The 27492-nt window shown below is 44.8% G+C and overlaps 1 protein-coding gene and 1 pseudogene across 17 annotated transcripts in view; both read left to right on the top strand.

Annotated features, from left to right (window-relative positions):
• WDR59 (WD repeat domain 59) overlaps positions 1 to 27492 on the top strand; it is an 84129-nt gene that overhangs the window by 9192 nt on the left and 47445 nt on the right. For 4 of the 16 annotated variants that reach the window (XM_086349883.1, XM_086349876.1, XM_086349874.1 and 1 more), the window contains exons 2-7: positions 6352 to 6401; positions 12450 to 12585; positions 16001 to 16086; positions 17180 to 17260; positions 19468 to 19505; positions 23486 to 23574. In XM_086349883.1, the coding sequence (XP_086206009.1) occupies positions 6352 to 6401; positions 12450 to 12585; positions 16001 to 16086; positions 17180 to 17260; positions 19468 to 19505; positions 23486 to 23574 (480 nt within the window). Of the gene's footprint in view, positions 1 to 6351; positions 6402 to 6670; positions 6790 to 12449; positions 12586 to 16000; positions 16087 to 17179; positions 17261 to 19467; positions 19506 to 22014; positions 22996 to 23485; positions 23575 to 27492 lie in introns of those variants that run through there. The other 12 variants (XM_086349891.1, XM_086349888.1, XM_086349881.1 and 9 more) reach the window with 7 other exon arrangements.
• On the top strand, positions 141 to 1432 carry LOC147352920 (uncharacterized; annotated as a pseudogene). The gene has a single exon (XR_015145238.1). The product of XR_015145238.1 is annotated as an uncharacterized LOC147352920 (transcript).

Here is a 27492-nt window from a genome sequence, read left to right as displayed (position 1 = left end):
CCCAGTGTAATCAACTTGAGAGATCCTTTAGCAAGGGTTCAGTATTCTTCAAACAACAGATATTTTTTCCCTTTTTCAAAATCTGCAATGTTGATAATACTGGAAGAGACATTATTCAGACATCAATGGTCAATGCATATGGGGGTGTAGTTAATGCAGGACAACTTTTCATGTATCATAAAATGAGTAAGGCTTTAAGCAAGAGCTCTACCCCCAATAATTACAAGAGTCTTTATGATGGGGTATGATGGGGTGAGAGAGTATTTATTCAATGAAACTGGACATAACATTGACCAAGGCTCAAGTCTCATGAAACACCAGGGAAATCAATTTTTAAACAATGATTCTGGAAGTAATAAATGTAGGAATATCTTTTATCAAAGAGCAGATGTTTCTCTGTATAAAAGTGTGGATATTGGAAAGAAGGCTTATAATTGTAGTGAATATAGTAAAGTTTGTAATCAGTCTTGTAAACTTAGACAACAGCAGAGTATTGAGAATGTGGAGAAACATTACAAGAGTAACACATGTGGGAAAATAGTCACTAAATCATTAAATGTAAGTAGCCATAGGAAAATCCATACAGAAAGGAAGCCTTTCAAATGTACAGAGTGTGGCAAAGCCTTTATCTGTTCCTCGTGTCTTACTCAACATCAACAAACCCATACTGGGGAGAGACCTTATAAATGTAAGGAATGTGGGAAAGTCTATACCTGTTGCTCAAATCTTACTCAACATCAGGTAATTCATACTGGGGAAAAGCCTTACAGATGTAGAGAATGTGGCAGAGCCTTTAATAGGTGTTCATATCTCACTATGCATCAGCGAATTCATACTGGGGATACTCTATACAAATGTAGAGAATGTGCCAAAGCCTTTATCTGTGGCTCACATCTTATTCAACATCAGCAAACTCATACTGAAAAGAAGCCTTATAAATGCACAGAATGTGACAAGTCTTTTAAGCGGTGTGGAAGCCTAACTCAATATCACATAATTCATACTGGGGAGAAGCAGTATAAATGTACAGAGCGTGGCAAAGCCTTTAGGCACAGCTCAAGTCTTACTCAACATCAGCGAATCCATACTGGAGAGAGACCTTATAAATGTAAATATTGTGGCAAAGCCTTTAATTGTAAATCACATCTTACTCAACATAAGCAAATTCATCCTACAAGGAAGGCTTATAAATGTACTAAATGTGGTAAACCCTTTAATCAGAAGTCAACTCTTTCTAGACATCAGATAATTCATACTTGGAGAGAAACCTTATAAATGTAAGGATTGTGGCAAAATCTAACCAAATTTCAAGCCTTACCAACATCAGCAAATTCACATTGGGCAGAAATCATCCAGATGTAAAGAAACGTGGCAAAGCCTTTACCCAAAGCTCAAGTCTTGGTCAGCCTCAGAGAATTCATCCTTCAGAGAAACTGAAAAGCCTAAACATAAGGAAAGTGGCAAAGGCTGTCATCACTCTCACCTCACTCATCATCAGAGAACACGTACTGGAGAGAAACCCTGGTAATATAATAAGTGATGAAAGAGGTTTGTCCTAAATACACACTTTAGAAAACATGAGCTTGTGTTTATATAAGAAAGATATGTGAGTGATGTAAAAACACATGTAGGAAAGTATTTAATCAATCATCAAATCTAAATAAGTATCAGAGAATGTATACTAGAAAGCATTTCATCACTGCTCTTCTCTGAATTCACTCTAAAGGAGAATTACTGTACATGAACTTATGTTTTTTATGGTTGATGCCCCAAAGATAAGAGAAGCCCTTGTGTATTAGGTGGGCATGATTTATATTTATTCTTCATTAGAAGATTAAGGACACAGTAATGTAAAATGTACAGTGAACATCTAAATGGAGGCGTTCTGTCATTGAAGTTAAACATCCCTGGAGGTCACCATGATGTTGGTGATCAGGGAATGATTCTGTGTATTAAAGTAAGGCAGGTTTGTTCTAAGTTTTCACTAGTTATGTCACTTGTTTTTTAAGGATGAAACAATGACAGTTCACTGAAATCTTGGTATATCTTTATAATATCACCGAAATCTTGATGTATCTTTATAATATCAATAGTTCACTGAAATCTTGATGTATCTTGATAATATCAACAGAAATATATCAATAATAACAGTTCACTGAAATCTTGATATATCTTTGTAATATCTTTATAATATCAACAGAATATTAGTTGACATGGCTGAAATATTGACATCTTCTCTGATACCCTAGAAAAGAACTGGACACTCTTCCTGGAAAAGTCATGTGATTAACATAGGTTCCTGTTTGTGAAACAATTAGCCTCCATTCTGTACACCATAGAAATACTTTTCTCAGATCATTATATCAAAGGCATGAATATCTTTCTCTGTGCTTGTAATTGGTTATTTTGATCAAGGATCCCACAGTGAACTGTAAAAGGTTTTATGTCAACTGTATGTGCTATTAATATATGTTAATTAATAAAACTGAGTGGTCTTTAGTGATAAAAAAAAAAAAAAAAAAGATTTGCCTATTCTGAGGATTTCATACAAATGGAATTATACAATATATGGCCTTTGTGACATACCATTGTATAGATGTACCAGATTTTATTTATCCATTCATCAATTGTTGGACATTGGGGTTGTTTCCACTTTTTGGGTATTATGAATAATGCTGCCATGAACACTTCTGTACATGTTTTTGTATAGCATAAGCTTTTATAAGCCCTGTATTGTCTATAGTAGCTAGCATTTATGGAGTGTATACCATGGACCAGGCATTGTGCTAGCAAATTGATTTTTACCTTCAAGAAATTGCGGTGTAGTGGTAGAGACCTATCAGTAAGTAAATACTTTATTGTAAAGTATGGTAAGTGCTGTATAGGGACTTCCCGGCAGTCCAGTGGTTAGGACTCCGTGCTTCCAGTGCAGGGGGCGCGGGTTTGATCCCTGGTCGGGGAGCTAAGATCCCACATGACACGTGACACAGCCCAAAGCAAAAACAAAGAGTAAATGCTGTATAAAGGTGAGCCTTGGGTATGGTGAGAGCATAGGCAGGGCACTGAATGTGTGCAAGCGGAGAGGGTTTGGAATAAATTAGAAGAGCCAGAACAGCAAGGAATGAGCCAGGTGAAGACTGGAGAGAGGGGTCTTCAAGGCAGAGGAAGCAGCTGGTGTGAAGCCAAAGAGGAGAGATTGCTTGCCTGAGTTTGAGGACCTGGAATTCTGAAGAATTCGCTTTGTTCTCCTGTCAGCAGCAGCAGCTCATACACAGGAATTCCCTGGAACAGATGGCTGGAGTGTTGGGATGGGGTTGGGAGGGAGAGGTGTGAGATGGGCCGAAGGAGGAGCAGAAGAGCGGTCTGAAGTGACCTTTAATGTCATGCCCAGGCTGTGAGCGGAGTGGAAAGAGAAGAGGCTTGGAAGGGGACCTTGAAAAGATAGGAGGGCTTTTTATTGTAAAATACTGCACATAAATAATATAAGAATGTAGACTCATTTAGAGGAATAAAAATCTCATAAAAATGTCTACCATCTAAACATTTTCATATACTTTTTTTCAGTGTTATTCAGGCTGAGTAGCCGATTTAAATTTTAGTTCATAGTAGGGAATGAATATCACTTTCCCTCTGTAAGTAAAGTGCAAGCCTTTACTCGCACGGCTTACTTTACAGCAAGCCCTGTTCACAGGCTGGTGGGAGTTCTCGCTCCTTGTTGTGGGGCCCCCTTCCTCTTTTGCAGTGGCATTGTGCAAGAGCCCCACGGCTCCTCACCCTCTGACATCCGGACTTAGGATCTCTTAGCCATTCCCCATCGAGAAAACTGAGGGTGCTGAGGCCTTGCGGGGGACTCCTGTCCTGGATAAATACCATCTTTTACTCTCATCAGTTTATTTCACATCCTGTCTTAAAGCACTTCTCTGTCTCCATTTCCCCCCTTTGGAGCAGCCTAGAATAACCCTCCTTCATGTGCTCCTGCAAATATAACGTTGGCCTCTTTTTTGTGGGGGTGGGTAGGGGTAGGGAAGTGTAAGTTAGGTGTGGGTTTTTTTGTGTTTTACTTCTTAAAAAATAACTTACTCTGACGAGGAGATATGGTGAGTTATGATATTCTAATTGTAGGCTGGGCTCCTGCATTTTTCTGTGCCACCCCTTAATGCTTCTAGAATATTCCATCGTGTAGATACCTGTAATTTACTTATAGATAACATGAATCCAACAACTCTGGGTATAAAAGTTTTGCTGTATTTTGAATAAATTCTGGAGGTGGAATTACAGAGTCAGAGGACATGACTTTTTTTTTTTGGTATTATTGCCGAATCATCCTTTATTGTCTCTGTACCACAAACTTAGCAGCTTGAAGTGGCATCCATTTATTAGCTTACAGTACTGTAAGTCACAAAGAGTTGGACATGACTGAGCTCACATGTGTGTTCAAGCATGCACACACATACACACACACTCTGTAGGTCAGAAGTCCAGGCTGCTTTCTCTGTTTGGTGTCTTATAGGCTGAAAGCCAGTCATCACTTACTGTGTCCTCATCTGGGGGCTCCCCAGATGACTTAGGGAAGAATCTGCTAACAAGCTCATTCAGGTTGTTGGAAGAATTCAGTTCCTGGGGGTTATGGGACTGAGGTCCCTGTTTTTTGCCAACTCTTATTTAAGGGATCACTCTGGGCTTCTGCCATGTGGTCTGCCCATCTTCACAGCCGGCAGCAGAGTCTTCTCCATGTTAAATCCCTCACCCTCCAAATCTCTGACTTCCTCTGGCTCTGACCTCTGGACCTGCCTTTAAAGGGCTGATGTGGAGGTCTCTCTAGCTCTGTCCGCTCCTCCAATAACTGTTTCATCATCCCAGATGGAAACTATGTACTCACTAAACCGAATCACCTCACCCCCAGGCCCCTAGTCCCTGGCTACGTCTGTTGTACTCTCTAGACACCTCATATAAGTGGAATTTCGCAGTATTTACCCTTTTTTTTCTGACTTATTTCACTTAGTGTAATGTTTTCAAGGTTCACTCACAATGCAGCATGTTTGCCATTGTGTGTGTATACCATGCTCTGTTTGTCCATTCATCCGCTGATGGGCATTTGGGTTATTGGGGTTGTTTCAGATCTCTTTTATCCTAGAGTGAACTGATGTGGGACCTTAATACACCTCAAAGTGCTTTTACTAGATTAGTACCTAGACTAACGGGGAGAATGTGTGTGAATATCAAGGGCCCAGAATCTTGGAGCCACCCTAGGATTCTTGCTACCACACACCCTCTAGAAAAATGGTACTGCTCCTGGTTGCAGGTACCATCTTGCCCTCTTTCATGTCCTTAGTGTATAAATTGTCCAGAAGAGTTCTGGAAATGGCATTTCATTTCAGAGCCTGTCTTTGCAGCTGGGCATTTCTCTGCTCACGACTCCAGTGAAATGAAGAATGCGTAATAATCCCCTTCTCAGCCTCCATGAAAACACTCTGACATCTTGTCCCTAATATTACAAGTTTCTTGGGGGCATATGAGTGAGAAACCCATTAAGAAGACCAATGAAAGTGAGGAAGAGAATTTCTGTTTACCATTTGTGATTTGTGAGTGTAGCAGGATGTTCAAAATGCATTCTCTCTGGACTATCTCTTGGAAAGAGCTTAGAGCACTTAATAAGCAAACAACAGCACAGACTGTTTCACATAATGCCCTGGGAATGCAACACGACTTGGATTTGTCCAAATAAGAGAATTTAGGGCTGTAACTGCCATGATTAAAATTATTCTCATGTTCCAGCCTGCATGCAAATCTCCTTGATTCAGTGTGGTCTTTTGGAAATTGGACATCGGCTCCTGAAAAGCTGGTGCTCCCTAGAAGTTGGGAGACCTGGGAAATGGAAACCAGTAAAATGCTGGAAATCTCAGATTAAATAGAAACTAAGCATCACAAGAATATGACTGTAGAGTCAGTAGAAGTGGTTTGAAAATATTCAATTGCCATTTAGCTTGGAGGAGAAGTCCACACCCTTTGGAAAGGTATGGAGTGTGTGTGTGTGTGTGTGTGTTTGGAAGGAGCTCTTAGTAGCTCAGTTTGCTGTGAACTAGTTGGATTCTCGGACAATTCCAGGGCTTGTTTCCTCCATTTAGACTCTACCCGCTTGGTGGTGTGTACCCCTGGTGGAATAGATCTCAGCTGCCCTGTTGTGGAAGATGAACGTGAGATTCGGATGAGAACTAGAAGGGGGTTAAAGAGTCCACTGTAGGGAACTGCCTGGGCCATGGGAAGAGGAAGACCCGCAGGTGCCTACCTGCCTGTCCTCCCCGACCTGAGCTGGTCTCGCTGGCAGGACTGAACGCCTCTTCTCTCTCCCAGGCGACCGCCATGTCCGTGGACTGCGTGGGGCAGCATGCAGTGCTTTCCGGGTAAGTGAGCTGGCGGAGTTCGTCTGCCGCGGTTTCCGGGAGTAAGTTGCAAATCCAGAGGCTTCTGGGAAATTGGAGAGCGCCTCTTTAATGTAAGGGTTACAGTCACTGGGTTTATTTTTTATTTTTTTTAAATTTTATTTTATTTTTAAACTTTACATAATTGTATTAGTTTTGCGAAATATCAAAATGAATCCACCACAGGTATTCCACTCTCCTAGTGACCTCAGAGGTCCTCACGGGGATTATTTGCATCTCTGCTCTAACAGGTGAACAATAAAATTGCTTTGAGATGTTAGTTCGTCACTGGCAGTGTGGTCTTGAAATCGCCATTTTCTGTTTAATGCGCGGACTCTTCGGAAGGATGCTGTCTGGTACAATCTAACAGGTAGTTGGTTCCTAGGTTTGGGAGGATCTGGGTTCCATTGATTATGAGCCCCCGGATGTGTATTCGGTTGGCCTCCTTGGACTTCAGTTTGCTCATAAAGGAATTGGATTTCATCATGAAGAAATTGAATTACGTAATCGCTGTAGTGTCTTCTGGTTCAAAATTAAGATTCTGGCAAACGAAGTCCATCCCTGCGTTTGCTGATCACCCTAACACTGTACCGGTATGATAGCATTTAATGGTCAGGGTCCCCCTTTCCCTTTGATGTTGTTCTAGATCGCTACCTCTCAAATTCAGCTGTATTTTCATTAACTTTGTGGTTTGTGGACCCATTTATAAAATGAAGTTGTTTTCTATTCATTAATTTTGAAGTCATGTTTTAATTTACTTTTAAATAAGACCATTGCAAACATTAAGTAACTCAAAAGGACGCGTAATGGAAAGGAAGTTTCCCTTTTCCCTCTGACCCCCTCTCTCCAGATACCACTTTCTTGTACCACAGTGGATGCATAGATGAAGAAAATTTGCTAAGTCTCTTTCTCCCCTCCCTCAATCACTTTTTTAAAAAAGAGCTTTATTGAGCTATAATTCACATACCCATACAGTTCACCCATTTCAATGTACAGTTCATTGGTTTTGGTGTATATTATTAATTTCTGGATCAGTTATTTTAAATTTTTTATTTTTTGGCTGTGCCATGCAGCATGTGGGATCTTAGTTACCTGACCAGGGATTGAACCTGCACCCCCAGCTTTGGAAGCACAGAGTCTTAACCACAGGACCACAAGAGAAATTGCTCCTGATCAGTTTTTAAACATCTCTCTCTTTTTTTTTTTTAATGACAGAAATGCCTAGACATGTTTAAGAGGTCAAGTAGCATTATAAAGCTTATATCGTCAGCAGAATTCCACCTCACCCTTTCCCCACCCCAATCTCTCTCCTCAGAGGCAACCACTTGAGACTTTTTTTTTATTTGAAAAATAATTTATTTGACACTGTATTGATAATATACGAATGTCTCTGTTTCAACCTAATTTTTAAAATAGCCAAAGATTCAAATAGACATTTCATGAAAGAAAAAGTATCAGTGGCCAACAAGCACATGAAAGACGATGAATCTCTCTAGTCACTGGGAATAACGAGATACCACTGTACATCCACTGCAATGTCTGAGATTTGAAAGTCTGAAAATTTTAAATGCTGGCAAGCTCATTGATGAAGGTGGAGTGTTAATGTCCCCTGCTATTATTGTATTACTGTTTATCTCTCTCTTTATGTCTGTTAATATTTCCTTTATGTATGTGGGTGCTCCTGTATTCAGTGCATATATATTTAACAATTGTTACACCTTCTTGTTGGGTTGGTCCCTTTACTACTGTATAATGTCCACTCTGTCCACTTGAGACTCTTTTTATTGTTATTTTTGGATTGCCTCCAGTTTTCCAAGTGGTATAGTACGTATTGGAGAAGGAGATGGCAACCCACTCCAGTATTCTTGCCTGGAGAACTCCATGGACGGAGGAGCCTGGCGAGTTACAGTCCATGGGATCGCAAAGAGTTGGACATAATTAAGTGACTAATACACACATACTACATATACTGCTGTATCTTGATTTATCCATCATAAATATTCAAAGTGACTTCTTACAATAGAAGATGAGTATTGAGCATTTTTATTTGGTCTGTGAGTCCCTTATATAAACACCTGCCTTTCTCCCTCCTGCCAATATAGTCATATAACCCATTCAGGGTTCTTTTTCTCAGTGTTATTGGCAAGAGGTCCTATGCTATTTTGATTCTGGACTCTGTATGTGACCTATTTTTTATCTTTGGAGAAATCCTATCTTTATCCCTAGTGTTACCTTTACCTCTTAGGTGTGTGAAATTTTCACCATGACTGATTTGGTATGTCTTTTTTCATTCATTTTGCTGGGCACTTAGAGGGACCCACCTCCCCTTTCTGACATTATTACCTGCTTTATCCAAACAAAAAGAAAAACAACTTAGCATTATGTAGCCATATTAACTGGAGAAGGGAATGGAAACCCACTCCAGTATTCTTACCTGGAAAATCCCGTGGACAGAGGAGCCTTGCGGGTTACAGTTCAAAGGGTAGCAAGGAGTCAGACATGACTGACAACGGAGCACAGCACAGCAGCCATATTAACAGCCCACAAGATACTTTCAGGTGCCCTGGAATAACTGTATCTTAACGTTAGACTTCTCAGTATTGACTGCTGTGGATATTGTCATTTGTAGCATTCTAGGAGAAAACAGGATTATGTAATGGGACATCATGCAGGTGTTTCTGTTTTGGTGTGTTCTTAGACATGTATACATCCATACTGTTTTTCAACATGATCTTAAAGTTCACCATTTCATTTTCTTATATTGAGCTTTAAAATATGTGTAGTAAGGTATAGCCTTAAATTTACAAATATATGCACTCATGTGAGGAGAAGGCAATGGCACCCCACTCCAGTACTCTTGCTGGAAAATCCCATGGATGGAGGAGCCTGGTGGGCTGCAGTCCATGGGGTCACTAAGAGTTGGGCATGACCGAGCGTCTTCACTTTCACTTTTCCCTTTCATGCATTGGAGAAGGAAATGGCAGCCCACTCCAGTGTTCTTGCCTGGAGAATCCCAGGCTCCCCTGTGAGCCTGGTGGGCTGCCGTCTCTGGGGTCGCACAGAGTCGGACACGACTGAAGCGACTTAGCAGCAGCAGCAGCAGCACTCACGTGATCACCAGAGTAAAATACAGAATAATTTTTATTAACAAGGAGAGCCCTTTCAGTCTGGATTGCTGTATCTTTTAGTTTGGAGAAAATTTCCTGCATTCTGTCTTTGATAATTTTCCTGCATTCTGTATTTGATAATTTTCCCCATTCTTTCTGTAGCTCCTCTTAGGGCTTGTTGGATATCCTGTATGCATTCTCTTCTGATCTCTTGGTCTTTTGATTTTGCATTTTGAGAGTTTATTTGTTTATTTTTTTTGGCCACACCGTACAGCATGTGAGATCTTAGTTCCCCAACCAGGGATTCGAACCCCTGTCCCTTGCATGGGAAGTACAAAGTCTTACCCGTTGGACAGCAAGCGAAGTCCTGCATTCTTGGAGTTTTCGTCAACTGTAACTTCCAACCCTTCCATCAGATTTAAAAGTTTCAGCTGATCTTTTGGAGAAGGCAGTGGTACCCCACTCCAGTACTCTTGCCTGGAAAATCCCATGGATGGAGGAGCCTGATGGGCTGCAGTCCATGGGGTCGCTAAGAGTCGGACACGACTGAGCGACTTTACTTTCACTTTTCACTTTCATGCATTGGAGGAGGAAATGGCAACCCACTCCAGTGTTCTTGCCTGGAGAATCCCAGGGATGGGGGAGCCTGGTGGGCTGCCGTCTATGGGGTCGCACAGAGTCGGACACGACTGAAGCGACTTAGCAGCAGCAGCTGTTCCTTTAGTTTCTCAGAGCTCCTGTTCTCCGTTCTTCGCCTTGTCTTCTGTTACGTCTCTGAGGCCGTTAAGTGTCGGCTTTCTTCTTTCCTCTGTGCTGCCCGCTTCCTTTTTTTTATCCTTTTGGTTGTTTTCGTCTCTGTCTTTCCAGTTTCCTCCATGACTGACGCTCACGGGCTCTGTGTTAATATTAAAAGAGTAAGTGCAGTCTCTGCTTACGTGTGTGATGGTGCAGTTCACGGTAGGGAAAGCAGTCGGGAGCCTGGCCCTTTTGTTGGAGTGTGCCGAGGTGTCTGGAAGTTCTCGGTTCACATACTGTTGAAGCCTAGCTTGAAGGGCTTTGAGCACTACCTTGCTAGCATGTGAGAAGAGCACAGTTGTGCGGTAGTTTGAGCATTCTTTGGCATTGCCCTTCTTTGGGATTGGAATGAAAACTGACCTTTTCCATTCCTTTGGCCACTGCTGAGTTTTCTAAATTTGCTGGCATACTGAGTGCAGCACTTTAACAGCATCATCTTTAAGGATTTTAAATAGCTCAGCTGGACATCATCTTCAGGGCTTTGCTTTTGTTTTTTGTTTGTTTGCTTTTGTTCTTTCTTGGGCTGGTCATTTCCCCCTGAGGAGAGTCCTGCTGATACCATCCCTGTCTGGAGACTGAAAGCCCCGCGTAGTGAGTGCTGCACAGGGGCGGAGGCCCGAGGGTCCCACCCCCGCTTCCTGCCCTGTTCTGGGCGCAGCACCTCCCGCCCACCCCTCCGGCCCCAGCCCCGGCTCCTCTGAAGTAGTTTCGCTCCCCCTCCAGCCCCTCCAGCCCCTGCCAGCCTGGATTCCGCAGTGTGAGTCACCGCGCCCTGCAGGCCCTTGGGTGCTGGCTGCGTTTCCTCTAGATCAGTTACCATTTTCCTGCTTGCTTTCCATCTTTTCCTCTCATTTTCTGTGTCTTTGTGGCTTTCTCTCTTTTGTATTTCACCCTTATTCTAGTGATCTTCAGTGGGGAAATGAAGGCAACCAGTATGTTCAGTCAGGCCTGTTTATCCGGAGGTACCCACCTTTTGCTAGTCTGCATTTTCCCCGTGCTGTCTCTGGGTTCTCCTGTTGATACCCGCGTCATTTGTATAGTGTCGGGCCTTTGCCCTGTTTTCGTTCTAATGAGAAGATGCTGGCCTGCCTGCCGTACGATCAGGTGATTCCTTAGGAAGAGGTCAGAGGTTCTAGGCCTTTGTTCTGCACCAGCTTTCTCAGAAGCCCCACAGACTCTCTGAATTTGTGTCTTAACCTGTGCTTTCCTTCTCTCTTAACCTGTGCCTCCTAGGGCTTCTGCTAGAGTTCGAACTGCCACTTTTACGTTCCAATTCCTGTCTCTTCTGAGCAGAGACAGTTCAGCTTTGTCTTCGTTGTCTAGCCCACCTGTCGTCGCTGATACCCTGGGCATTCAGAGCACTTCCCAGCAAAGAGCTGCTGATGGCTGCTGAGAGGTTGATCCACCCACCAAGGATTTTTTCCTTAGAAAGCAAATAGGTGAACAAAAGACCTCCCCGTTTTCAGGTCCTTCTTTTTGATTGGCACTGTGAACATTATTGGCACTTACTATGATTATTGTTTTCATCATTATTATTTTTTGGTTGCTCTTCTCCCTTCCAATAGTGTTAATTTGGTTCCTGTCACCAGGTCGTCAACTTGCATGGGAATCTGAGGTTTTCTACAGAATGTTTGGCTAAGTGATAAGTGATGTGTTTGGTTTTACCCACACTTATTGAATGCAAAGCACTGCCTAACGACGAGGGAATACAGAGATATTCAAGACGTGGTCCATACCCCAAAACGTTCAGCTGCTTTGAGACAAGAGCCTTTACAAGAGCAGTTCTGCTATGGAGATAGGTGCAGTAGTTGAAATGCAGACTGTGTAGTGGGGGTCTGTGGAATCAGCTATGATCCTAGCTGGGGGAATAGGAAAGCCTGAGGAGCTGAATCTGGTGGAGGAGGTCAGGATTCTGGGGATACAGGAGGGAGGGCCATCTCTAGAGGCAGACCTTGCAGGGGTACAGCAGCCGCGAGTTACTCTGGTCACTTGTATGCCTTTCAGAGTCAATAAACATCATGTGCATCTGGGGATTTTTTTTTTGCGTACTATATGTCATTCCAAATGTGCTTTTCTATCTTCATGCAAATGCTGTTCTGTTGTTAAAATATTGATGTTGTTTTCCTAGCCGCCGATTCCTATACATCGTCAATCTAGATGCCCCCTTCGAAGGTCACCGGAAGATCTCACGCCAGAGCAAGTGGGACATTGGAGCTGTGCAGTGGAATCCTCATGACAGTTTCGCGCACTATTTTGCAGCCTCGGTGAGCTCATGTAACGAGTACTGGAAAAGGCTTTTAAATGTGAGATCTGGGCTGGTAGGTCTGTGTTCTATGTAGAGAAGAGAATGCAGTCCTCCTTTTTCAAACGGGAAAGACGTGTGCATGCTTCTTAAAGGAAGATGGAAGCAAATTACAGATTTAAGTTATATATGAAAAGAATCCGGGGGCCCATCAGTATTTCTCAGGATTGAATCCAGATTTGGAAGGGGAAGCAGGTAGATACCTCCATGTCTGTTTATGATAAGAACCTGTTTTCATTTCCGGAGTATAACTAGCCAGGGACTCAGAAAGACCTTCTAAGGAGGGACCTGGTGAGCTGGTCTGGAAGGGTATTGTTGTTGCTTTCAGAGCGATCGGAAGATTCCAGGCACCTTTCCACTCAAAGGAAGGGATCCTTTTCTTGACTAGGATTTGTTAGATTTGTTTAACCCTCTGAAATTTTATGTACCTATTTATATGTGAATTCTTCCAGGGAAAAGATGCATACAAATTATTAGATTTTCCAAGGGATTCCAGACTCAAAAAAGAGCTGGGCTTAGATCATTTCTAGTATCCTTGGCCAGATTTTTTATCAGGATTTGTTCTCCTAGGACAATTAGAGATCTAAACCTCTGGCTCCTTTTGCACTGGGCAGGGAGGGCAGTATTTGAAGGAGTCTTCATCCTCCAGGGAATGTGACCATTCGCTGTGCCGTCTGGGTCTGTTCTTATCAGGAATGACAGTCTGTGAGAGGAATGCATCTTACAAAAGAAAGAAGAGCAGTGCTGTCAGCTTTAGAAGGAACAAAAAGCGGCTCTTCCCTGTCGCTTCCAAAATAGAATCTGATTGTCTGCCTTTATCGAGGGACGGCGACTAGATTGGCACTGGTTCCTGGGACTATTGAAGGGTCAGACTGGATCTTTCTTCGTGGCAGGGTCTGTCCTGGGCTTTGCAGGAAACCAGTAGCACCCCTGGCCCCTCCCCGACTAGATCTCAGTAGCAGCCCCCCACCCCCATCGCGACAACCACAAATGTCTCTGGACATTGTCAGATGTCCCTTGGGAAGCAAAACCTCCCCTGATTGGGAACCGCAGGTTTAGGCTGAGCCCTTAGTACTTGACCCAAGTGGACTAACACTGCTCGTGTTTAGGAGGGGCGAGACAGAGCCTTGTTGATTTTTTTCAGGCAGTCATTTAAAGTGAACAGTTCAGTGTTCTTTACTACATTCACTGTGTTAGATAATCACCACCTCTATCTAATTCCCAAACATTTCCACTGCTCCACAGGAAACCCCGCTACGATTAAGCAGTTATTCCCTCCACCCACGGCCCCTGGTGACCTCTCTGTGTTCTGTCTCTGGATTTAGCACTTCTGGACATTTTATATAAATGCAGTCAAACGATCCACGACCTTTTGTGTTTGGCTTCTTTGTCCATGTTGTAGCATGTATCAATACTCCTTTCCCTTTGTTATGGCTGAATACTATTCCTTCGTATGGATACATCACGTGTTGTCTGTTCATCCACCAGCGGACATTTGGTCTGGCTATAAGGAGGAGTGCTGATATGCACATGTGTGTGCGTGTACTTGTTTGAGTGCCCATTTTCTCTTCTTTGGGGTATATCCCTAGGGGTGGTGGGAGGGCCACTTGGTAAGTCTGTTTACTTTTTGTGGAACCATCCATCTGTTACAGTGGCTGGATCGTTTTGCAGTCCCATCAGCACTGCACAAGGATTCCAGTTTCTCCGGAGCCTCACCAAAATTTGTTATTTCCTGTTTTTGTTTTTGTAATTTAAAAATTCTAGTCCTCTTAGTAGGTGTCACACCAGTGGTACCTTACCGTGGTTTTAATTTGCATTTCCCTCATGACTAGTGACGTTGAACACGTTTTTGTGTGTTGGTTGGCCATTTTCATATCATGTTTTGGAGATTTGTCTGTTCAGTTCCTTTGCCTGTTTTTGCATTGGGTTATTTGTCTTTCTTTGCTATTTAGTTGTAAGACTGTAGATAGACCCTATCAGTGATCGGATCCGCAGGTATTTCTCCAGTTCTGTAGACTGTCTTTTTAAATCCTTGATAATGTTGTTTGTGGCATTTCATTTTGATGAAAGTTCAATTTTACTCATTTTTTTTTTTTTCTTTCCTTCATTGGTCTTGGCTGCAAGGCAGTTACAGGAGAAAGCGCTTTGGAGTTAGGAAATCTGAGGTCAGGTCCGAGTTTTAATGCTCACTGTTTTTTCTTGAGCGCCCACCTAACTTTTGGAGTCTTAGTTGTCTCATCTGTGACGTGGGTAATGACATCTAGTGCGCATGTGATAAGGAAAAGCAGAGGGTAGGTTTCTTCAAGTTCCTGGTCCATAAACTGGCCCTAGTAGACCCTGGAAATGGCAGGGAATGTTATTATAAGATCAGGAAGGGCTTTCCTTTCACTCCTATTCCCACTGGAAGCATTCTGAATTCTAACCTTTTGACAAGAACCTTACCTATTTAGAACTGGAAACTGGCATTTCTGGGTAAAAACCTCAGAGCTCTGCACAAGTGTCTCTGAGCTAAAATGAAAACCAGTCTTCAGAAATGATGAGATTACTAACAGTACTAATAGTAGTTAGTGTATTAGTAATCTTTATCCACTGTCAGTGTGCTTCTTGAACTCATGGTATTTGGGGAGCATTTGCTGGCCTGTTGTTTTTTAAGTGAAATGTAGTTTGATGGACGGAGAAGGCAATGGCACCCCACTCCAGTACTCTTGCCTGGAAAATCCCATGGATGGAGGAGCCTGGAAGGCTGCAGTCCATGGGGTCGCTAAGAGTCGGACACGACTGAGCGACTTCACTTTCACTTTTCACTTTCACGCATTGGAGAAGGAAATGGCAACCCACTCCAGTGTTCTTGCCTGGAGAATCCCAGGGACGGGGGAGCCTGGTGGGCTGCCGTCTATGGGGTCGCACAGAGTCGGACTCGACTGAAGCGACTTAGCAGCAGCAGCAGTTTGATGGAAGCTTTTTCTTTTCTTCCTTTTTCTTATTGTAGTTGTGGTTCCTTCTGGCCCATTTGCCCTGTGTCTTTCTGCTTAACCTTAAAGAAGTTCACGTGTCAAGGACTCTTGTATAGTTTTGCCTTCTGGGACACCCTTTTGGTGGTGGTTCTTTCTTTCTTTCTTATGCAGACGTTTTTTCAGAGTGCGATAGGTGGCCTCTGGGTGTTTGACGGCAGGAAGGATGATCTCAGAACCCGGAGTGTGACAGCTTCTGGGGAGATGGGTGTGTGACCTTCAGAGCCGGGGGAGGGGGGAGCGGGTGGTAGTTCCTCTGACAGTGGAGGAGGGCTCTGTGACCCATAGCTCTTGTGCTCAGGAGCGTATCTGTAGCTTCAGTCCAGCTGTGATGTTTAAGATGGCGTTCACCTTGTTTCTTTCCAGAGCAACCAAAGGGTCGACCTTTATAAGTGGAAAGATGGCAGTGGGGAGGTTGGCACGACCTTACAAGGCCACACACGCGTCATCAGGTAGGCACTGCCCTCTGCTGCTCTGGGCCTCTGTCGTTTGGTCCCATCCCAGGGGAAATGAAGCCAAGACACCATCCCGCTCCGGGCTTGACCCTTTGGGTTTGCGTTGACCCTGGGTGTCTGCTGTGTCCTTAGCAGTCCTGAAGTAATGGCTTTCATGGCGAGGAACAGCTGGAATTTGGGAACCCGCATCCCTGTAGCTATTAACCCCGATCCCGGGAGATACCTAGACAGGACAGCCTGCTCCAGAGTGAAGGGTTAGCACTCCTTTGCTGCAGGAGATGCAGCTATGCCTGAGGAACTCCCCGGGGCCCACGGTCAGCGGTGCCCAGGCGCAGAGACCTCTGGGCCCAGCCCTTAGCCCTGTGTCCAGCCACGTGGGCACCTCGTGGGGCTCCTGTCTCACAGTCCGTTACCCAGATGTGCAGTTTCTTCTTCCTGAGGGCCTTCTGGCTGGCTTCTGGGATGTTCCTTGGGTCACTGTCTCTGGGTGGGGACATTTTGTTGCAGGAAGCAGCAGCAGGAAGTGGTGAAGGTGGTGTGGGAGGTGGTGGGGAAGGCTGGACCCCAGGCTGTGTTAACTCTGTATGTAGTAAGTGCCTTTCGAGGAGGACAGTGTTGGTAGGGAGCACCAGAGGCCTCTTGCCCTCCTCGGAAGCTGTGTGGCAACATGGCACTTTGCCACTGCTTTGAAGATGTTGGGTTTACTCAGGGTACCTGTGGTTAAGTCTGACTTAAAAGGCAGTAAGTCAAAAATTCTATGTTTTTTTTCCCCCTTTGTTTTGTCTTACATGCACACACGTGTGTCTCTGTGCATTTGTGTGTGTGTGTGTGTTTTAAGTTGAAGTGCTCTGTTTCTTTTGGGGGAGTAGATGGTAACCAGGGAAGGACCTGAAAGTTCCCTTCGGAGCTCAGTTAAGTTTTCTTTCCCAAGGAACTTGGGAGATACCCAGCCTAAATACCCAGATACCCAGCCTAGACCATGTTGAGGGGCCCCTGCAGGGTGACTTTTTGAAGCCACCAGAAATGAAATCTGGTCGTGCTCTGGAACTTCACTCAATGCTTTCTCCTTCTTTCTTCCTTGTGTTTCCAGTGACTTGGACTGGGCAGTGTTTGAGCCTGATCTCCTGGTCACCAGCTCTGTGGACACCTACATCTACATTTGGGATATCAAGTAAGAACAGTGAAAGGGCATAACCGCCCAGCTGCTACGGGACCTTGGTTCCCCCTTGCTGCAGACCCTGAGACAGGCAGACCCTGCAGGAGCCTTGTTTAGGAGGGGACAGCCCTGCCAGTGGGGGGCGGGGGCAGACAGGCTCAGGAAGGTGAGCGAGAGGGCTTGTCATCCTCCTGGGGACCGCGGTGAGCCAGTGGAGCCTAGTCCTGCGGGGGACACTGGGTGCAGGCGCCCCACTTCCTCCCCAGAGGTGACCCACCTGGGGCTGAGAAAGCGGGCTGCCGTCTGCTGTCGGTCCCTGGGTGAAGGCTGTCCACAGGGGCCTGGTTCCCTGGCAGTTCAGGCCCATCACAGAGGTTTGCAAAACGGGCTCCAGCAGCCCGGGAAAGTCCTGTTGGCAAAGAAACCCAGGTTCTGGCAACGGAAACGCAGGTGACAGTGGGGGCATTTCGCTGGGCACACACGTGGGTCTGCAGCGGGCAGTGCCCCCAGACAGCTGCCCAGCTCTTGGTGCCGCTCCACCGCCCCTGGAAAGGGGGCCGAGAGCCAGCGTGTAGGCCAGCTCCCCATGGAGCTAAGCGTGGAGGAGCGCCCAGCCTCGGAGTCTGCGCATCCTGAGTTCTTAGTACACGGCTGTTCCCTGTTCTCTTTGAAGAGCAGGTTCCCTTCCCCGTAACCCCTAGCTAGGGGCTACGTGGCCTGGGGGTTCCCAGGACAGGACACCCTCTCCCCACTGCTGTCCCAAATGACAGTGATTTTGTGACACTTTACACTGAAAGGTGAACTGTAGGCAGAGGACAGGCCAGGTGTTGAGGTTTGCTGGAGCAGACAGGCCAGCGGAGGGATTCTCAGGGGTAAAGGTGCGCACAGGCAACTGCACCAGTGTCCCATGCAGGTCCGCACCTCCGAGGTGATGGGTCTAAAGGCAGCGCCAGAGGAGGGAGAAGGAGCAGAAAATCCAGGGGAAGTGGGCCAAGAGCGGCTCTTAGCAAACAAGCAGTCCCCCGGGAGCTCTGGGGCAAGGATCCCTCATTTATATGAAACAGTCATTTCATAATTTAGAGATGGAAAGACACTGAACCAGTTTGCCTTCTCAATAAGCCAGGGCTGCAGCTTTGCCTCGTCTGGTTCTCCCAGCCCTAGGCAGCTGCCCACTGACCATTTGCAGTGAACCATTGACCATTTGAGTCTCCCACTGTATCCAGGAATAGTTTTGTTTTTTTTTAAACTGTAGTAACAAAACCACAAGATGAAATTTGCTATCTTAATCGTTTTTAACTGTGCAGATCGGTTGTGTTAAGTATATTCACATTGTTCTGCGGTGAAGCTCCAGAACTTTTTCATCCTGCAAAACTGAAACTCTGTACCCATTAAACAACCCCCCGGTTCCTACTCCTTTCAGCCCCTGGCAGCTACCACTGTACTTGCTGTGAATTTGACTATTCCAGGTACTATGTGTAAGTGGAATCCATCCTTTTGTGACTGACTTATTTCACTTACTATAATGTCCTCAAGGTGCAGCCGTGTGGTAGCATGTAACAGGATTTTCTTCTTGATTTTTTCTTCATCCCTTCGGTGTAGTATGTGGGATCTTAGTTCCCTGACCAGGGATCGAACCCACGCCCCCTGCATTGGAAGGCAGAGTCTCAACCACTGGACCATTGGAGAAGCCCCCCTTTCCTTCCTTTTTAAGGCCTGGTGACAATCCATTGTCTGTATAGACCATAGTTGGTTTATGTGTTCAGCAGTGGACACTTGAGTGGCTTCCACCTCTGGGCTGTTGGGAACATCCAGAGTAGTTTTTCATGCCATCCTGGCTGTGCTGTTGGAAGGTTCTTGCACAATTGCATCTCTACAATTGTCCCCTTGTTCTTTAGGAGAAATGACCCAGGAAGGGGCCTTTTGGCTCACTGTATGTTCACTTTAGTCACTTAGGCCGCACTATTGAATACTATAATTTGTTCTCTGTGGAGACAGCTATATGACTTGAAGTTCAGATTCTGCCTCATTTGAAGAGGTTGAGAAAGTTCATCTCCCTGGAGGGAGACAGGATTTTCTTTACACCATTTATTAAGGTGCTCACATTCCCAGTGAAGCCCCAGCACCCCCTGAAAGGAAAGTGAAGAAAGGCAAGCAGAGGGAGAGAGGCCCCAGGCGGGTGGTGGCGGTGGACAGGCGTTTGACTTCTGACTCTCGCGTTTCAGAGACACGCGGAAGCCCACTGTCGCGCTGTCTGCTGTAGGTGAGTGACTGCCCACCCCCCTCCCCGGCGGCCTTCACTCCCCACCTCCCACCACCCCGCTTGCACCGGCCTGGCTCCCTCCCACCTGTGCCCTGCCTCTGTGCAAGCTGCGTGGACCTTGACCCTGCTGCTCTCAGAAGCTAGAGTCAGGACTGTAGAACGTAGTCAGGAACTTATGTCAGAGTTCAAGGGCAGGCGCCACGTTGCTTTTCAGACTTTTTATTGTGGAAACTTTCAAAACTGTGAAACAAGAAGAGAATGAATTGCCTTGTGCTCGTCATCTAGCTTGAACGACTGTCAATGTATAGACAGTCTTCTGTCATCTTTCACCTCCACCCCATGCCCTTTGGGATTATTTTTGAAGCAAATCCCAGGTGTCATATCATTTCATCAACAAATATTTCAGTAAGTGTTTTTTTTTTTTTTTTTTCAGTAAGTGTTTTTTACAAGAGGGGACCCCTTTAAAAAAACACATAACCACAATACCATTAGCATACCTAAAAATATTAACAGTAGTTCTTTAATATCCTCGAATATTTAAGCATATGCAAATTTTCTCAGTAGTTTCAGTAGATGTTGTCTGGTTTTTTTGTTCTCCTTTTACAAAATTTTTGAATCAGAATCCAAATAAAGCTGGTGTCGGTAAAGTGGTTGATCTATTTCTCATCTCTTTCAGTTGGTAGGTTTCTTCTCCCTTCCCCTTTTTTGGTTTGTTTTTCCTTTCCTGCAGTTTCTTTATTGAGGAAAACAGGTAGTTTGTCCTGTGGTTTCTGCACAGTCTACGTTATGCTGATTGTGTCCCGACGGGATCATTTAATATGGACACACAGAAACTTTGAAGTTGCCTTCTCATCTGCCTGTTTCCGTCACCCTTTTGGAGTTGACTGCTCTTGCATTTCTCCACTGGGCTTGTTACAGAAGATTCTCACCACTTCCTGAGGGTTGAACTTGGGCATAGAAATATTTTACCTTCCCCCCTATGATGAAGCCCAGTTATCAGGATTCTATTTTGACGTCCTTGATCAAAACAGATCATATTATCTGTCTCTTAAATCCTCCTTATTTTGAATCTTCTTGGGTCATTTCAATTTACATTTGATGTTTGCTCCAAAATGATTGCATGATTCTTTTTTTCCCCCCTGCATCCCCCCACCTCATCATTTGAAGGCATTAAACATCACAAATGGATGAAGCAGTTGGTTTGTTTGCTCTGTGAGGTTAGGGACCACGTTGTTCAGGGCTGCAGACCAGGGTCAACCTAAGTGCCTGCTCTGAGGAGATGCTTTGTGAGGGTTTGTTCCATAGATGTAGGACTCAAGCGCCTGTGCCTCTGTGCTTAACAGTTTAATTGATCTGGCCCCTGCCCCCATGCACATACTTCTGATCTGAGGCGTATAATGACCCACAGATGTGGTCGCAGAGGACATCCAGCTGAAAGAAAGTACCAGGGGTCTGTGACTGTCCAGTCACTCATCCCTGAATTCGTTAGTTCTCCTGACAGGTTTCTAACTTAATTGGATTGTAGAGGACCTCTAAAAAGGAAGGTTATTCTAATTGCTTTTTTTTCTAAGTGCTTCTTAAGAAGCAGAGGTAGGAGGTGTTTTTCCTTTTTGTCCCTCAGTGAGGCTTCTCAGTGGTGGCAGAGCTGCCCTGGGGGGATAGAAGTGAACGCGAAGCTTGTGCACCTTTACATAAAGCCGCTCTGGCTAACATTCCCTGAGAGGTGGAGGCGGAGGCTGCTGTTCCCCAGAGTCTGTGGTCCCCATCTCTCTGTGAGTGAATTGTTTCTACCATGGGGCAGGAAGTCAGTAAGGCACATCTGTGTGTCCTCCAGAGCCTTCTCTGATTCTGAGAACTCTGGGGCCTTCATTTCATCTTGATGTCATGATCCTACAGGTTGAATTAGGAGGTTCCCAGAATCCTTTGGGAGGCTTAATGTTCTGATAGACCACCTACTGGGAAAGGTATATTTTCTTGAAACTGGTTTTTATTATTTTTTCTTCTTTTTAAAAATTTTTCTTACTTTCTTTTCTTCCAGTTTTATTGAGATATGGTTGACATACAGCAGTGTATAAATTTAAGGTGTCTGGCATAATGATTTGACTTACCAAATAATGATCACAATAAATTTAATAAACATTCATTGTCTCATATAGGCACAACATTAAAGGAATAGAAAAAAAAATTTTTTTCCTTATGTCTTCGAACTCTTCGGTAACTCTGTCACACAGAAATGGAGCAGTCTTTTCTTACACTTCCTCCTCTAGCTTTCTTGCAAAGAAACTGGGTCTCCTGAGTAATATACCACCTTCCTCCAACTTCAGGGGTGTCCACCATTCATTCTTAGGTGACTTAAGGTGCCCTGTGTCTCAGGGAAAAAACACAACAAACAAAGAAGCAAACCAACAGATATTCTCACCAAAGCCAAGCAAGGCTCAAGTCTGGGCCTTACTCTATTTCCTGTTGGGTACCAACCCCTTGCTTTCTCTCTCATCCTTTCCAGGTTCTTGGGTCAGGTTGCCCTCTAAAGCCCTGGATCCACTGTGGTGTCCCCAAGTAATAAACACCCACCCGAAGAGAGAGGGTGTCAAAGCAGAAATGTCATGTGTTGTCTGAGCAACAACAAGAAGAGGTGGAAAGAGTCATCATGTTGTTCTGGTTTAACGTAATCAACGTGATTATTTTAGGAGTCGGCTAGAAGTGCTGCCATGTCCCAGTTTTCCACCGTCCCAGCCCCTTCTGCCATCTTCCAGTACCAGTACGCCCCTCACTTAAGTAGCTCGTTTGTCATTATTGTTCCCTCCGTGTATTGGCAGAGGACTGAGTTCCTGTCCCCACGCAGGGCCACGTGCAATTGCCGATGGGGAGACAGGAGAAGGGGTGGGGAGCACGTAACTTTCTGAGGGCAGAATTGGGTAACAGTGGGACTCAGTCTTCAGCTGAGCTTCAGCTGCAGGCTGTGTTTTTCCAAGACTGCCCCTCCTCCCAAAACAAAAACAGAGTGGGAAGGTGCAGGCTTTGATCTGAGGCTCTTGTGATCGCAAGCTTGGCGTTGGAGAGGATAAAGGGTGGGTTGTGCAATGAGTCAGTTACCATCCAGCAGAGCTGGGCTGAACTGCTTAAGCAGCTCCAGTTCCTGGGCTTCTCTGGTGGCTCAGTGGTAAAGAATCTGCCTGCCGGCCCAGGAGACACAGGTTTGATTCCTGGTCTGGGAAGATCCTATATGTCATGGAGCAACTAAGCCTTTGCACTGCAACTACTGAGCCCGTGCTCTAGGGCTCAGGAGCCACGACTTCTGAGCCCCTGTACTACAGCTACTGGAGCCTGGGCGTCCCAGCGCCTGTGCTCTGCGGTAAGAGAAGGCACTGCCGTGAGAAGCCCACGCAGCAGCGGAGGCCCAGCTTGTGCTAAGTCGCTTCAGTTGTGTCTGACTCTCTTCGACCCTATGGACCATAACCCTCCAGGCTCTTCTGTCCATGGGATTCTCCAGGCAAGAAAATTGGAATGGGTTGCTGTTTCCTCCTCCAGGGGATCTTCCTGACCCAGGGATTGAACCCATGTTTCTTAGGTCTCCTGCATTGGGAGGTGGGTTCTTTACCACTAGTGACATCTGGGAAGCCCCCAGCATAGCCAAAAATAAAAATAAATAAAATTTAAAAATGAGTATATAAAAGTAAGTGGAAAAAAAGGAGCTACAGTTCCCTATTGATTCTACTCAGAGGTAGCCTGAAGGTTTTTTTTTTTTTTCCTCATGAGATTATTTCCTCAATTAGGTGACTCTGATCCTGTTCCCATGTGTTAATTCATTTATTTTTTTGGCTTCATTTTCTCTCTCATTGTGGAGCTGATGCAGTCATAGAAGCTTGAAGAGTTCTGTTCTTATTCATCCGGAACTCATTATCCAGCTCCCCTGGATAAGCTCCACTCTCTTCCGAAGGCGTTGAGGGCAACAGCTTTCTTCCCCTGATTTTGCTTTGCAGCGGGTGCCTCACAGGTCAAATGGAATAAGAAAAACGCTAATTGCCTCGCCACCAGTCACGACGGGGATGTCCGGATATGGGACAAGCGGGTAAGTGACCTCTTTCTCCCCCAGGAGGGTATCAAGAGAATGTTGTGAGCAGCAGGGCTTGTTTTGAGAGTCCAGGGTACCTTGGGCAGCATAGTTAATTGCCATGTTAAGATCCTAGTACCAAATGACATTTGCTTCCTGACCAAATTGGTGTTGAAGAACATAGGGGAGCGAGGCATTACGATCACAGGTTAAGAAAATGAACTTGGCCTGACCTGAGCTACAGTCCCATTTTGCTACTTCCTGATTATATCAGGTGAGCCACAAACTTTTCCAAGCCTCAGTTTCCTTATCTTCGGAATAAAGGTGGTAATAGTGGGTGTATCGCTGAGGAGGTCAAGCCTGGGGAACCAGACAGCATTCTAGAATGGTCATTGGGCTTTTATCCCTGCTCCAGATTGCAGAGGGAAAATCCATTGTTTTAGAACATACACCATCCAGAATCTGAACCACTGGGGCGGGCACTCAGTATGCTCAGATCTCCCCTTAGAAGTCTAGCTGTTGGGACTGCCCTGGCAGTCCAATGGTTAAGACTCTGCACTTCCACTGCAGGGGACACAGGTTCAATCTCTGGTCAGGGAACTAAGATCCCACATGCTACAGTGGTGTGGCCAAAAATTAAAAAAGAAGTCTAGCTGTCCTGTCAGTCTAAAAGGAGAGCCTGCAGGTCGTATAATCTCTCTGCAGCAGCCCACAGTCCTGAGAGGCATGAAGGAGGTGAAGGGCCTGGGCATCTGCTGTCATGGCAAGCCTGTCATGCTGGCATCAGGGAGAGGGCCTCTTGCCTGCGTAACTCCCATTGGTGGGGTTAGAATGCAGAAGGCAGTCGACTTACGATCTGGGATGTAGATTCAGCTTCCTGCTCTGTGAAACGGGAGGCTAGAGCTCCAGCCTTTGTGGGGAGGACCGACTGTCAGTTTTCCCGAAACATGTTCTGTGGCTGTCCCCGCTGGGATGCTGGGCTTCCAGCCTCAGTGTTGCTTTTTGCTGCCCTGCTCCCTTCCCCTGCCAGCAGGGAATAAAGTCAGATCGTGGGAGAGGAGAGGGGAGTGAAGCAGAGATGGGGAGGCTGCGGGCTTGGGTGCTAGGACTTGCTGGGGAGGTGGTGGTGTGCTGGTCAAAGTCCTCGCCTTGGGTGGCTCTTCGGTGATGAGGTGATTTTATAAGGAGAAGGATGGTGCATCTTCTTTATGTTACTTTTATATCTGTCTCTTTACTTCAGTCTGGTAATAGTCATGCTTTGTCCCTCTTTATTTCTTCAATTAGCAATTAGTTTTATTCATGTTTGTCGATGGTATAACATTTAAGGGCTTCCCCGGTGGCCCAGTGGTAAAGAATCTGCCTGTAATGCTGGAGATGCAGGTTCAATCCCTGGGTCAGGAAGATCCCCCGGAGGAGGAAATGGCAACCCACTCCAGTATTTTTGCCTGGGAAATCCCCTGGACAGAGGAGCCTGGCTACAGTCCATGGGGTCGCAAAGAGTCAGATACGACTTAGCGACTGAACAACAAAAGTAATATTTGAATATAAAAAATGGTTTAAATAAAATGTTTGATTAATTTGTAGTACATGTATATTTATTTGCCTTAGACTGTTTACAGAACCATAGGCAAAATAAACAATGTGGTATTTAGCCATGAATTTGCTGCTGCTGCTTCTGCTGCTAAGTTGCTTCAGTCATGTCCGACTCTGTGCGACCCCATAGACGGCAGCCCACCAGGCTCCCCGCTCCCTGGGATTCTCCAGGCAAGAACACTGGAGTGGGTTGCCATTTCCTTCTCCAATGCAGGAAAGTGAAAAGTGAACGCGAAGTCGCTCAGTCGTGTCCGACTCTTAGCGACCCCATGGACTGCAGCCGACCAGGCTCCTCCGTCCATGGGATTTTCCAGGCAAGAGTACTGGAGTGGGGTGCCACTGCCTTCTCCGGCCATGAATCTAGGACTGGTTTTCCGAAACAGTGGCTATGTTCCTTATCTTGTAAAAATACACTGCTGAGCTGTTCCTTTATAGGCTTCTCTTTGGTCCACTCATAACCCTGACTTCCCTCAGCAAGTCTGTTATCTATTTTGTTTTAAGAGATTTAGTTTTTTTTTTTTTGGTCTATTAATACTCAGGATTTCTGTTCATATGGATTGTAAAACTTGTTCATTGTAATTTCACTTCTCTGGCACTTTTCTAGTATCAAAGCAGGACTGCTGGCAGCAAGCATCACAGGCTTTAAAAAGTGCAGTATCAGTGGTGGTGTTGGATTTTCACTCAGACTCATGAATGCTTAGTAACACTGCTCTTTCTTAGTGTTTGTTATGCGCAGGCATTGTTCTAAGAACTTTATGTGTATTGATTCTTTTCTCTTTATAAATAGCCTTTACAGTGGTTACAGTTATTACCCCCATTCTGCAGCTGAGTAAACTGAGGCACAGTTTGTTGCCAAGATTTAAACTCAGGGAGGCTGGTTCTGGAGATTGTACTCTTAACCTTATAGACTGTTGCTGATGACAGAAAGTAATACAAAAGAGCACATAAAAATCATTTGTAGTCCTATTGCCTAGAGTCACACGCTAACGTTTTGGTCTTTTCTTTTCTTATGCTTTTTTAAAAACATGGTTTATCATATCTCACACATAGTTGTGCGTACTTTTTTCATTTAACATTAAAATAAATTCATTTCCTCTGTTATAATAAGCTTTTTCTAAGTATAACTTTAGTGGCTGCCTGATGTTGTATCAGATAGCTGTGCAATAATTGATTCTAACGTTTAATTAATTCCCCCCTTATCATTCATTATGTTCCTGGTTTCCTAGGTGTTCCACATAGCACCAAGCTGAACATCTTTTGTACCTAAAACTTTGTGAATTTAGAATAGTCAAGTCTTAAAGGAAAAAATTTAAGCATCTTGATGAAAATTGTCAAATTTTTTTTCCCTAGAAAAGATTATGTACTATTTCATATGTATACCAGCAGTGACAAATACTGCCTCACTACGTTGAATATCATTTCCAAGTATCTCCTAATTTGATTGCTTAAAGAAATCTCTTAATGTTTTAATGTATATTTCTGAAGTTTCCTTCTGAATTTGTTTTATATGTACTTGGTAATCATGTATTGTTTTCTTTTGTGATGTGTACTCATTCTCTTTGGGGGTCTTAGGGCTTGATCACTTTAAGCTTGGTGGTTTTCAGATAGAGTTTATTCTCTATGACAAGCTAGTGGTTACCACTGGGAGAGGGAAGGAGGGGAGGGGCAATTTAGGGGCAGGAATTAAGAGAGACCAACTGTTATGTATAAAATAAGCTATAATACTGTGTTATTACAACATGGGAAATATAGTCAATATTTTCTAATAGCTGAAAATGTACTATAATCTTTAAAAATTGTGTATCACTATATTGTATACCTATAACTTGTATAATATTGTACATCAACTATACTTCAATGAAACAAAAAAAGTTTGGTGGTTTTACCCCAGGAGTGGGGTGTGTCTGTTTGAATGTCACAGTCCCGCTCTGTGGGTGATTGTGAGAAGAGGAGGAGGAATCGCAGACCGCGGTCCCAGAGGGGAGACGCACCCACTGCCCTCTTTAAGGCCGTGCCTGGGCCGGGAGCAGAAGATTAGACTCACAGGCTGGTGTTCTGAGCATGAGTGAGGGAGAGCTGGCGAAGTCTTGTTTTGTTTGTTTTAGACAAAACAAAATGGAGTTTCTTAAGAACAGAGACGGCCTCTGAGAATTTTTTTTTTTGGCTATGCTGCGCTGCACGTGGGATCTTAGTTCCCTGGCCAGGGTTTGAACCCCTCCTCCCTGCCGTGGAGGCATGCAGCCCTAACCCCTGGACCAGCAGGGAGTCTTTGTAACCCCACCCAGCAGACTGGGATAGGCTGTGTCCAGCTTAGGTGGATGCGCTGAGCTCTTTGTAAAGTGC

The sequence above is a fragment of the Bos grunniens genome, chromosome 18, assembly GCF_055505025.1.
Source record: "Bos grunniens cultivar Pamir isolate PY7600 chromosome 18, Bosgru_T2T1.0, whole genome shotgun sequence".
Taxonomy (NCBI): Eukaryota; Metazoa; Chordata; class Mammalia; order Artiodactyla; family Bovidae; genus Bos; species Bos grunniens.
This window is presented reverse-complemented; position numbering and strand designations above follow the sequence as displayed.